This window comes from Talpa europaea (genome assembly GCF_964194135.1).
Source record: "Talpa europaea genome assembly, chromosome: 15".
NCBI classification, from domain to species: domain Eukaryota; kingdom Metazoa; phylum Chordata; class Mammalia; order Eulipotyphla; family Talpidae; genus Talpa; species Talpa europaea.
In genome coordinates this window covers 60,275,793-60,289,122 of record NC_140083.1, presented here as the reverse complement: position 1 = coordinate 60,289,122, position 13,330 = coordinate 60,275,793, and the positions used below count along the sequence as shown (strand labels likewise).

Sequence of the window (13,330 nt, the reverse complement as noted above, 5' to 3'; positions counted from 1 at the left end):
CTTTCATTCATTTATCAAACACTTATCAGCTGTGTCGTGTGTGTCAGACACCTTGTTAGGAAAATAAATGAAGAGGGGAAAACAGACAGACAGGTGGATCCAGCATGGAGCCCAGTTTGGGTGCCTGTATTACAGCTAGTTGGTTACTATCCCCAACTAGCTGTGTTACCAGGGGCAAGTGACTTAATCCTTCTGAACCTCAGTTTCCTCAGTGACACACTGGCATTAAAAATAACAATACAGACCTCCTGAGGTCATTTTGATTATTATGTGAGATGATTACCTTTAATAGATTACCTACTATAGTACCTGGGTCCTTGTACATGCTTGACAGGTATCAGAAGTTTTCTGTCCCAATTTGATGGAGGAGACACTTAAGGCTCAGAGCAGTGAAATAATGTGTCCAGGGCACTGTAAAACTAGAAGATAAATGCAAAACAAAGGAGCACATGACACAAAGTACACAGGATGAAAGAGCAGAAGGACTAACTGTGCCTCTGGAGTCTGGGAATGATTTTTCAAATACTGTCCATAAACATTTGTTTGGAGCCATTTTCCATTGGCCAACTGCTGAGTTACACACAAACACACACACACACACACAGGGGTCCACAGTCTGCCCCCACATAGACTGTCAGCTTCTTTCTCTAAGGGCTGGCTAATCTTTAATAAGGATTATCACAGGTTTCTCAGTCTTGACTTTTATTATTTTCAGAACTGACAGGTGAGAAGTAAGAAAGGCAATAACTGTCTTGAAACATTTTTCTAAAATTTTGCTTGGACTTCCTCCAAAGTAAAACAGAGTGTTTCTTCAAAATATGGAAGAAATATGGAACTTCACCAGCATAGCTGAAACCAAGGACTTCCCTGAAAGTGGCATGGCAAGATCATTTTCATTCATTCATTTTTTACTCATTTCCATCATGTTTATTTTGTGTTTATAACATGGTACAATGATGAACTAGAAGCAGCTTCTCAGTGGAGAAAAATCCCGAGACCTAGAGGGTCGATTTCTCTCTTTCTGTTCTTGTTTGTGAAACTAACTTTCCATTAATGAATACTTATCACCAAACTTTTGGAAAAATCACCTCAATATAAATTTTTTTTAATAATATATTTTATTTTCATATTCCCCATACAATTGCAACCCCCTTATTTTGACCCCAATCCCTACCCTCCCGCCTTCTACCCCCCATAGAGTGTCTCTGGTTCATAGTTTTTTGTTGATTTTGATTTTCACTTTCTTATAGTTATTCATTTTCCTAGTCCCTTATTTAAGTTTTCTAGATTCCTGCTATGAGTGAGACCATCCAGTATTTTTCTTTTTCTTTCTGGCTTATTTCACTGAGCATGATCCCTTCCAGTGCCATCCATGTTGCTGCAAAATGCATGTGTTTATCTTTTTTGAATGCTGAGTAATACTAGCAACAACAAATGTTGGCGAGGGTGTGGAGAAAAAGGAACTCTTCTGCACTGTTGGTGGGCATGCAAACTGGTTCAACCACTATGGAGAGCTGTGTGGAGATTTCTGGACCTACTAAACATAGAGCTTCCATATGATCCAGCAATTCCACTCCTAGGTATTTACCCAAAGGACACAGAAACATCAATTCCAAAGAGCACCTACACCCCTATGTTTATAGCAGCACTGTTTACAATAGCTAAGCTTTGGAATCAACCCAAATGCCCAAAAATGGATGACTGGATCAAGAAGATGTGGTACATATATACCTCGATATAAATTGATTGCTAATCACCTGAATGTGACCTCTGGTTCTTTTTTTTCTCTTTTCTGACACAGAATGCTGCAACATTCCAGGTGACTGTCCAAGATGATAATAGCATCACTGTCTCTTTAGAAGCTTCAGATGTTGTGAGCCCTTCATCTGTGTATGTCGTGAAGATAACTGGTGAATCAAAAAATTACTTCTTCGAATTTGAGGAATTCAACAGCACTTTGCCTCCTCCTATTATCTTTAAGGCCAGTTATCATGGCCTTTACTATATAATCACGCTGGTGGTGGTAAATAGAAATGTGGTTACTAAGCCATCCAGATCAATCACTGTGCTAACAAGTAAGCATCAAGTGTTTCTCCTTTGGGTATGTTCTCACGGGGCTCACCTTGAAGAGGACCCAACCTAGAATGGCTTTGAAGTCAAGTGACATGGATTCAAAGTTCAGTTATGTTAAGATTCCAGCTCCTTGCTGTAGCTTTATCACGTTATACTGCAACTTTTTGTTAAACAAAAACTGGTTTTAAGACAAAATGAATAAATCTTGATAAGGTAGTACATTTTGAGACTGACAATTTTAGAGTGTGCTATGTAATTTTCTGCTCTGTGACTTAAGAGTATCATAACTACGCATTTTTTTCCCCAGAACACATACTCTCATGGTAAGTAATTTTGGTTTCGAGACAATGTATTTATAGTCATATTTATCCTACTCAAATCCAATTATACATTTTTCAGCTGAGAAAGAGAAATAGATGTTATTATCAGGTATTATTCCACCGTCTCTCCTCAAAATAGTTTTGGCTTCTGCTGCCCAAGGAAATGTCATTGGCATTTTAACCTTCAGTCACAGTCAGTAGGCCACATCTTAAAGAGTTAATACTGACGTTAGGAATTTTTTAAGAGTCCTTTTAACTATTCGTGATTTTAATTTTGCTCTCTGATTTTAATACCTAATGACAATTTAAGAGGAGATCCTACTGTTTATGTTGAGGTATGAACAAAAAGCTATTATATGGAAGGCAGTGGAGTTCCTCACTAGAGCAACTGAATGTCTTAGCAAAGTTCTTTTTGCTCATTGTTTTTCAATGCAAATTTTCCAGCAGCTGCAATACTTTAAATACCAGCTGAATATGGCTATTCTGGCCATATTAAGGAAAGGACATAGTGATATTTTCTGTTGTGATTGAAGGAAAGCAACAAGAAATCAGAATCAAGCAAGATGACATATTTTTAATTTATCTGTCAAAAATTAATTAGTTTCCCTTGGTAGAGTCCAAGGATAACAATTGAGTCCTCAAAATCAGGGATAACTCAGAGCCCAAAACCTTCAAGGTCTATGGATAGAATAAGCAAATTTAAGGCTTAGTTGAATTAAAGAAAAAACTTGCCTGATAAAACTCCATTTTAAACACGTTTCAGAAAAAAGTGAATTAGGACTTCATAGATCCAGGCCTACAATGACAAGGATACAAATTCCTTGATATCAGCATCTCTGTCTTACTCATCTTCATATTTCTATTATCACTAAGTATGAGCCCTTAATAGGTGATCAATAAATAGCCACTCAATTTAACTGAGCAAATAATATGAGAAAGTGCCAAGAAAAACATACTAAGCCACAAAGCAAGATAAAACTGTAGTAGCTGGTGCTGACCCAACATTCATTAGCAGGTCCTCAGCCACTCCCTATCAGACAAAGCTGGAGGAGTCAAGTAAGGGTTTATTAAAAAAAAAAAAAACTTAATAAGAAATACCGAAATGTTTCTGGACTATCTCCTTGATATTTTAGCATGTGCAGGATGTTTCAAAACTTTCCTTCAAACCTTTTCAAGATATTTTCTGTTTCCCTTTATGATTGCTTCTTGGGCATGTGGGCTGAATGTGTGGTCAAGCATCTAAAACTGGCAGTGGTGCAGAGTTCTTTATGCTGATATCTAGGCAAATGCTAGTGTGATCAGAGAAAATACTTTGTGTGAGTTAAGTTAGTTGAAAGTTTTCGAAATTTGTCTTTCTGTACAAAATATTGTCTATTGTGCATATTCTGTGAACACTTGTTAGGTGAAGTTTCATGAATACCAGGTCAAAGTTGGGTGTGTGTGTCATCTGCTCCTTACAGATTTTCTGTCTACTTGTTCTAGTGATGACTGACCGAGTGAGAAGTCTCCAGCCACACCTGTAGATCTGTCTATTTCTCCTCTCTTTTAACTTACACTGTATGCATTTTGAACCTCTGATAAATGTTGTTAGGTACAAGCACTTTTAGGTTTAGCATGTCATCTTGACCAGCTGAATTTTGTTATCTTGATCCTAGGTGATATGCATTATGGTGGACCCTGATATTAATACAGAGATCTCAATTTTCTTGTGTTAAGAAAATGGTCTACTTGTTTTATCCTGTTACTTTCAACCACTTATGTCTTCATATGTAAATGGGTTTTCTTGTATTCAGTATGGAGTTGGAGCTCACTTTTTCTCCAATTTGAAAATTTGTCTTTTAATTGGAGTGTTTAGACAGGAACTATTCAGTAAAAGAGAGATAACCACATATGTCATTTTAAATTCCCTAACTGACATGTTAAAAAACTTTCTGAAAAGATTAAATTAATTTTAGTAGCATAGCTTATTTAACCTATTGCTTTCAAAATGTCATTTCAGCATATGATCAATATAAACGCACGTGTCTTATTTTTAAGCATAATTAAAATTAAAAATTCAGTTTCTCATTTACACTAGCTTCATTTTAAGAACTCAATAGTTTTATGTGGATAGTGGCCACCAATTTTGATACTGCAAATTCAGATCATTTTTATTTAATGTGATTATTTATATGGCTGTATTTAATTTAAATTTGCCATATTGCTAGACTGTTAGTGTCAGGGGTATAGGGAGTTGAGTTAATTTAGTCAGAAGTTGAGCTAGTTTTAAGGTTTTAGTAACCTTCAATTCATTACAGATTTCAGATTCTCCCAGTGGCAGTCTGCCAGCAGGCATAGAGGGTCTATATCTGTATTCCTACCCTCTTGTACCCACAGAGTTCAGCCAACCCTGTACAGTGCCCCCACAGAAGGCCTCCAGGATTATGCCCCTCCCCAGGCAACAGGCTGCAGCTTATTTTTGTTCAGTGCTTCTCTTGGTGGAGACAAGGAAGATTCCTGGCTCCCCAGGTCCAGCCTCAGGCTTAGGTGCCTCCTGTGACCCTAATTGGGGCATCCACAGCATTTCTGCCCTTTGCTATCACTGACAGGCAAATTCTATCTTAAATCTTTGATGTCTGGAGTGGGAGTTTCCTGCTTCTGCCTCAACAGACCAAGCTCTGCTTTGTATCAGTGCATGATTGCAGACCCAGGCAAGCCTCTGCCCCTCTCCCAGGAACACACACCTTTCATTGCTCCCAGGTCCTGAGAAGGGGGCATCTTTGCCTCAGTATTGATATTGAGAGGAAAATTTTCCTTTCCCCTAAACCCCAATGCCTTAAGTCTTCTGCTTTGTACTCAAGAAAAGTTCCAGACAGTGAGTGATGTTTCTCACTGAGTGAGGTTTCTCTTTGAGCTACCAATTATCACCTGCATTCCTTGCCCCCAGGAGTAGTTCTTATGCCCCCAATATTTCTGATGAGCCCCTGATGGGGGCTGGGGAAAGAGTTAGAGGGAATGTATGAACTCCACCTTTGTCTGGGACTCCAGTTATTCTAAACCAGTGCTGTTACGGGATTTTTGGATGATAGACATGTTATTGCTGTGTTGTCCAATATAGTAGCTATTAATTTTTCATTTATTTCATTTTGAATTTTATTTCAATAGTCACAGGTAGCTAGTAGCTGGCTTACTGGACAAAGCGGTTCTATGCTGTCATTTAGACCACACAAGCCTTTCTGAGCTCATTAGAATCTCTGATAGACTCTAGAAAAGTTATGATCTCATAGATTATTTGACTGATTGCTGTGTGTGTGGAGACTGATCTGCACTTGCTTGAAGCTTTCCTCATTCTAAGTGCAAAAGGAAAGTTGCATTGATTTCTAAAGAGTAAAAATTAATTGATGATGGCTGATTGCTTCTCATCTTCTCTTCTACTTTTAGAAACTCAATTGCATCATCCCAGATTTTTAAAGTGACAATAGGTTAGGAATCTAAGAACCAGGGATTAATGCACAAATATTTTGTGATGTGGGGAAGGAGGCAACATTAGGTGACGTTTGGGTCCCAGCTCCCTCCTTTAAAAGGAGGGAACTGAAGTCCACACTACTAGTTTACTTTTGAGATCTAATGGTGGTAATTTTAATATGTCAGTTAACCATGCATTTTTGTCATCCTTATATTTCTAATAGAAATCATTTTTTAAAGTTCAGAAAGCATTTACAGTTTCTGCCCATAGAGTTGGCACATTGCTCTTGAAAATAAAAGGGCATATTTGTTGCTGTCATTTATTGTGTGTTAGATGCTTCTATTGATGAAATAAGCAATAGCAAAGCAATTGGCCCTGGGGCAATACTTTGATATTTTTCTCTAGTTGTTTTGAGTCTGATGCTCAGAGAAAACTGAGAAACATGGTAGAGAATAAATTCAGCACAAAACAAGTGACTTGGCCAGTTCAAAAGGGCTTTGCAACCCTTAGGATCAGACAGCTGATTAATATTTAATTGATTGAGAATCTTCAGTATATTGCATGTACTTTAGAAAGAAAGAAGAGTATCTTAAGGTAAAATAATGCATGAAAATAATTGCTTAGAAACTGGGGAATGATGATTGACACACAGCTCTCTCATATCAATTAAGTTACAGAACTGGTGACTGTAAACATTGTAGAATACATAAAGACACTCTACAAATATGATTTTCTATATAAATCCTTTTATAAATAAAATAATGTGTGAGTTATCATTTTGCAAATGTGCATTCTCTATGGCATGACCTAAGTGCAAGAGAAATGAGAATCAATAAAAATATTCACATTCGGAGATGGTACTAGAGTAGAAAAGAAAAAAAAGATGATCTACGCTATGAGAAAATAGTGTAAAAGAATGCCCAGTCTTTCCAGGGAATATTGAGAAGACACTACAGAAGAAACAGTCTTTGAAACATTGATGAAAATTTCCTAAATGAATAAAGTCCAGCAGTGTGACAGTCAGAGTCAAGGGAATAGTATGTGCTGGGAATGTAGGACCACCCAGCATGGCATACTGGGGGACTGCATGGTGGTTGGTTGGCAAGCATCCAGGCTCCAGAAAGCAATAGGGAAGGTGACTATAAAACTTGGAAGATCTTTGAAAACCTTGCAAAGTTTAGACTTTAATTGCTGAGTGATGATGAGTGATGACAGATTTTATACAAAGAAATGGTATAATGATTTTGGACTGGGATACGCTCCTTCTTAGAACAGAGTTGCAAGTCAGAGCATCCTGCATCCCAGACCATAATGAACAAATTATCAAGCACGCATTCTGAGAAGTGTTTCAAAGCATGAACCTCAGAACCCAAGAAATCTGGAATTCATATGGGTAATATTAGGCAAATTATTAATCTTAGTTTCCTAATCTATAATCTAGTCCAAGGATTAGCAAAGTTTTCTTTAAAAAAAAAGATTTATTTTTATTTATTTATGCATATAAGAACAGGTATAGACCAGAGGTGTGGGGAGTGGGGTTTTGTGTGAAAGGATTTATCAGGGAACTAGTGGGGAGCAGAATAGGCAGATCTATTGAAATACACTCCTGAGGGGAGCAGTGGGAGAGACAAGGAGAAGTTAGCTGTGTTATATGGGTTATGTCCCTGGCCATGGATTGAACTTATGCTGCAGTGGCTGGCGATAGCTTGATAGCACTGAGGCTTTAACCCCTCTGCCACCAGGGAGGCCCTAGCAAACTGTTCTTTTTTTTTTAAGATTTATTTATTTATGAATACAAGAACTGGGGTATAGGCCAGAAGTGCGGGGGCAGGGGTGAGAGGATTCACCAGTGACAGAGTGGGGAACAGAACAGACAGATTGACTGAAAAACACTGTTGAGGGGAGCAGTGGGCGAGACAGGAGAGGTCTGCTGCGCCATGTGGGTCGATCTCTGGCAAGCCAGGGATCAAACCGGTGCTGCAGAGGCTGGGGACAGCTTCACAGCACTGCGCTCAACCCCCTGCACCACCAGGGAGGCCCCCCTCCCAAACTGTTCTTATAGAGGCCTAGATAACAAATGTTTTGTACTGTGTTGCCCATGCAGTCTATGTCACAATTACTCAGTTCTGCTGTTGCCACACCAAAACAGCCACAGAAAATACATAAGTAAATAAGCAGGGCTATGTCCTAATAAGACTTTATTTAAAGACACCAAAATGTGAATTTCTTGTGTCATGGAATAGCATTCTTCTGTTGATTTTTGTGAACCATTGAAAAGGATAGAAGCCATTCTTACTCTACAAGTCGTGTGGAAGTAAGTGGGAGGCTAGACTGGCTTGTGATTGGCTTTTGGTAATGTCAGAAAAGTTAAACTCCCTAACAAAATGTGTAGTGCCTAGTATAAGATCAGTAAATATAAGCAACACCATTGCCTTCTTTGTGTGATGTGTGTTTAATGCCAAACTGCAAAATGGCACTAAATAAAAAATTCCTCAAGGGGTTGGGAGCAAATGAGAATCAAAACTAATCAGGCAGGGAAGCCAGGAAGGTGGAAGTGACTGGTTTAAGGCAGAGAATCTGACAAAACTAAGTGTCAAGTGACCTGCAGTCTTAGAAGTTTTGAACAGAATCAAGTAACTGAGGAGGGCTGGAGGTAGGGAGTATAATGGTTGAATTATTGCAGAAAGGAAACAATGGCTTGAGCTGAGATAATAGGTATGTGACCACCCCCTTCCTGGGTTCTAGGTGGCTACTGCCACCAGCTCATCTCAGTGCCCTGCTTGGGTCTGGCTGAGCCATCAGGTGAAGGCTTCTGCATCTAAACCCAGAGCAGTAACTCTGATCTGGGACCCAGGATCTGTCTCTTTCCCCTACTCCTGCCTTCAGATGTGAGTGCTCAGTCACTCAAGAGAAATTTGTCAGGAGAGGGCCTCCCTGTTGGCGCAGCGGTTGAGCGCTGGGCTGTGAAGATGCCCACAGCCTCTGCAGCGCTGGTTCGATTCCTGGCTGCCGGTGAGGGTCCCACATGATGCGACAGACCTCTCCTGCCATGCCCGCTGCTCCCCTCAGCAGTGTGTTTCGTCAGTCTGCCTGTTCTGTTCCCCGCTCTGGCTCTGGTGAATTCTTTCACCTTCCCGTGCTTCTGACTGTACCCAGTGCTTGTATAAATAAATAAATAAATAAATCTTTAAAAAAAAAAATTTGTCAGGAGAGACACATTCTTAGGTTGGCAAAGATGCTAATAATCACTGATCTAGCAGCTTCCTTCACTTTAGTCCACCCAAACAGAACAATCCCAAGAAAAGTTGCTCATGTCACTTCCCTTGCTTTCCTTAAACAGTATTTGCTGTTTCTTCTTCTAGCTGAAATATTCACATCCAGAACTCTACACAACTTCCTATTTATGTTCTGTCATGAGTGATTCTAAGGTAATTAAGGGACACTTAATTTTTTTTTTAGCTTTGTTAATTTTATTAAGGACAAGGACAATAATTAAGCAGTTCACAAAAGTTAACACTAGTAATCATTAACCACAAGGTTGACTTTGAAACATGAAGAAATAAAACTCTTTCTCACAAATAGTTTCTTTTTTTCTCTTCACACAGCTCAAAAATCCTTAAAACACAGACGAGTAAAGCATTTTGGTATAACCCTTAATTTTTTGAAAAACAAAAAGACCTAGGGCAAAAAAAAGAAGTAATAAACAATCAAAGATAATAAATGATTCATGTTTTCTAACAACTCTGTTTTTCTGCTCTAGCATGGTTCTTTAGATAAGAAAGGGAATTGTCATGGGGTGACTGGTAGAGAAAAAGTAAATTAGATAGAGATTTATCCTTTTCATCACTGAAAAACACACAAGTAATTACAGTTTCAGTTTAGGACACATCACTTAATTTTGCAAAAGAAAAATAATGAGGAAATGACTGGAGAGAGAATAAAATATTTTTAGAGAATGTATTTGTGTTTTGTTGAAATTAGTAATTCTTGATTGAATATGCATCAGTAAGGCCTGATATTAGAGGTTAGTGCCGACCTGGGTCACTCATGATGAAGATGAAGGCAGTATATGCAGCCCACATAGCAGCAGACATTTTAAAAAGTCTCTTAGTTTAAAGTTTAAGTATCTTGCAGCAGCCCAATAAATAAATAAATCACAAAATAAAATATCTGCACTAATCCTCATGTAATCGCTTGAATTTCAAAGTTTAACTGTGGCTTTGATGTGCAGACCTAGTGTCCCTGGGCACAAACGATTGAATGGACCCTTAATTTTCTTTGGAGTAGACAGAACCCTGGTGAGCATGTGCAACTGGACCCAGCAGTGGGAGGATTATGCCTCTGTGCTGCTCTTTGCTGTTACCTTTCATTTTGATTCTCTTAGATCTAGAGTCAAGAGGTGGATTTGCTAGACTCCATGTTAGTAATTAGACTGGATTGAAAGAAAGACCTTCAAATGGTTTAAATCTTCTTTACGATTAATCAAAGAGAAAAACTCTGAATCTTCAGGAGTTGGTTGGTTTGTTTACTCAGCACTTAAGTGAGTTCACTCTGTCTTACTTTAGTAGGAAGTTCAAGAATTAGACAAAGATAAAATAGAAACATTTTAATCAGAGAATATAACAGTCCACAGAAACAAGATACTAACTTTCTGATAGATGTTGATTTGGTTTTTGAGAAAATTCCAGGAGATGGCAAAGCTTTGACATGTAGTTTAAAACACTCTGGATCTTTATAATCAGAAGCAAAGGTCAGTTAAGATCTTGAGGAACAAAATGAAAGCTGCTAGCTACATACTGAGATGAAGTAGGCACTCAATAATTATTCTTTGAATGAACTATGACAAGTTTTGGTTTCTTACATTATTGAAACTGAAATTTGAAAATGTGAAATTTAAACTAAGGATATTGCCTGCAAGTATATAGATTTCCAAGTATCCTCTCACTTCTAAACCTTTAAATCAAACTTATTTTTGCAATAATACATTAGTTGATTCCAAACCAAATTAATTAAATTTACTTGAATTAAATGAAGCAAATGAAACGTATCCAATGATTACTTCAGAAGGGTGGGAGAGCTGTGTGATTTTACAAGACATTTGCTAAAGGGTGGGATGTGGAAATGATGCTGACATACATCAATCATAGGTTTTTAAAAAGGGAATATTTAAAAAAAATTGTGTGATGAATTAATTCAAGCAAATAGGAATACATACTTTTAAAAACTCCTGTAGAAAGTAGTTTGATGAACAGCATAAGCTACAATTCTTAAAATATAAGGTGGCTTGCAATTATCAATGAAATATAGAACAATAAATGGTAAGTTCCCACAAGGAAATAATTGATTGCATAAGCATTTGTCCTTGGTCAGAACCCAAGTGAATTTTCTGTTACTCTTTTGTTAAAACATCAAATATTTTTGACTTGGGGAAAAGAAAAATGAACTAGGAATCCTGAAATGGAGATGCTGCTGTGTTTGTTATCTTTCACATGTAATTTAAGGTCTCTGAGTTACTGTTATTTTTATTCATTGAAGGGCAATATCAATATTTGCTCTTTCTAGAATTAAAGGTTGTTGCAAAAGGAAAAATGAATATGGAAGTTCTCTGAAAGGCAGAAACACCATATGAAATGAGGTTCATTAATTACTACTCAAGAGAACACTTGAGTATGGAGAAGCTTAGTACCCCCAGATAATAAAAATGTGTCAGGTTCTGATGGGTGGGACCTTTGTACTTCCAAAGATTAATTATGGCCTTTGCCTCTTCTTCCCCAATTCCCTTTTCTCCTTTTCTTTCTTTCTGCAGAACCTCTTCCTGTAACCAGTGTTTCAATATATGACTATAAACCTTCTCCTGAAACAGGAGTCTTGTTTGAAATTCATTATCCAGAAAAATATAATGTTTTCACAAGAGTAAATATAAGCTACTGGGAAGGTAAAGACTTCCGGTCGATGCTATATAAAGGTAAGAGGTGAAAAAGAAGACTGAATGAGTGATGACTTCTACTTTTTAAATTTTATTTTATTATTTACTTATTTTTAATTTTCTTACATTGCTGTTCATTTTTGAACAATTGATTTCTCCCCTCAGGTGTAGTCCCTATAGTTCTCCCCCCACCACAGCACCCATGAACCATCATCATATTCCCTTGTGCTCTTCCCTCCTACCCCCTTTTTTTTAAATTTTAGCATAGAAGAACTAGGGTATAGGCCAAAGGAAGAGGGGGGTGAGAGGATTCAGCAGGGACAGAGTGGGGAATGGAACAGGTAAATCCACTGAAATACACTGATAAGGGGTTCCCTCCCCTGTTTTGACCCCCTCCTTCCCTTCCTCTGCTGGATGCCTCCGATCTATGGTCACTTCACTAGTTCTGTCTTTTTCTTGACCTTTTATTCAGTTTCTATATATTCTTTTCTTTTACATTTAAAAAATTATCTCTCCATATATATTTTGCATCATTATTCATTTTTGTACAGTTTGCTTTCTCCTCTCAGGTGTAGTCTCCATAAAATTCCCTCATGAATCATCACCTTAGTCTCCTGTGCTCTTGGCTCCCATGTTTTAATCCCTCTCCCTCCCCTGCCTTCCTTGTATATCTCTGAGTTATAGTTGCCTGCTAGTTTTGTTTTGTCTTTTTTTCCCCCAGTCCCCTATTTCATTCCCCTCTATTCCTCCTATAAATGAGATCATCCAATATTTTCTTTTCCTTCTGAGTTATTTCACAGAGCATAATCCCCTCCAGCTCCATCCATGTTGCTGCAAATGGCATAAGTTTATCTTTTTTGATTGCTGAGTAGTATTCCATTGTGTATATATACCACATCTTCTTGATCCACTCATCTGTTTCAGGGCATTCAGGTTGTTTCCGTATCTTAGCTATTGTAAATAGTGCTGCAGTAAAGATAGGAGTACAGGTTTCCTTTTGAATTAATATTTTTGTGGATAACTTACTTTTTGCATGATTTTTGACAAATGGTCTTCACATCTAAAGAGGCTTTAAAATTCTCTATTTGATCTATAAATAAACACTTTGAAAATAGTTGTTGTTTATTATTGAAAATCTTGTTATGAGGTGTCTTAGAACATCCTGCTCATTGGTATGGAGACCCTTGCCAGGCATAAGCCTGAGAAATACTCCATTTATGATCATGTACATGGCATTCTTGCCAAAAGCAGCATTTCAGGCACAGAGAAAAAATTCAAATGGAGGTCTGAAATCAAGTCCTGACTGTTTTCTTCTGGGTGTGTTAAAAGGGCATTTCTAGAACTAGGAAGGCAGAGGTACCTCCCATCATGTTTTACTTAAGAGTTAGTCCCAGGTTACCCCCAGATGCAGTGCTTTTTTGTGCCTTTACTTATGTTTATCTGTATGACCAGCTAGATGATTTCATTAATATACAAAAATTGATTTCGCTATTTTTACTGGCTTCATGGGGACCCTATGGGAAAGACAAAGAGAGTCTAGGGAAATTAATAATTTCAAAAGGGTCC

General features: G+C 37.9%; 1 protein-coding gene across 2 annotated transcripts in view; it reads left to right on the top strand.

Moving 5' to 3' along the window:
- The window catches only part of PTPRO (protein tyrosine phosphatase receptor type O), a gene marked incomplete at both ends in the record, with an annotated part of 223,204 nt that overhangs the window by 128,646 nt on the left and 81,228 nt on the right, over nucleotides 1-13,330 (top strand). For both annotated transcript variants that reach the window (XM_084255654.1, XM_084255653.1), the window contains 2 exons: nucleotides 1,802-2,075; nucleotides 11,645-11,803. In XM_084255654.1, the coding sequence (XP_084111780.1) occupies nucleotides 1,802-2,075; nucleotides 11,645-11,803 (433 nt within the window). The remainder of the gene's footprint in view (nucleotides 1-1,801; nucleotides 2,076-11,644; nucleotides 11,804-13,330) is intronic.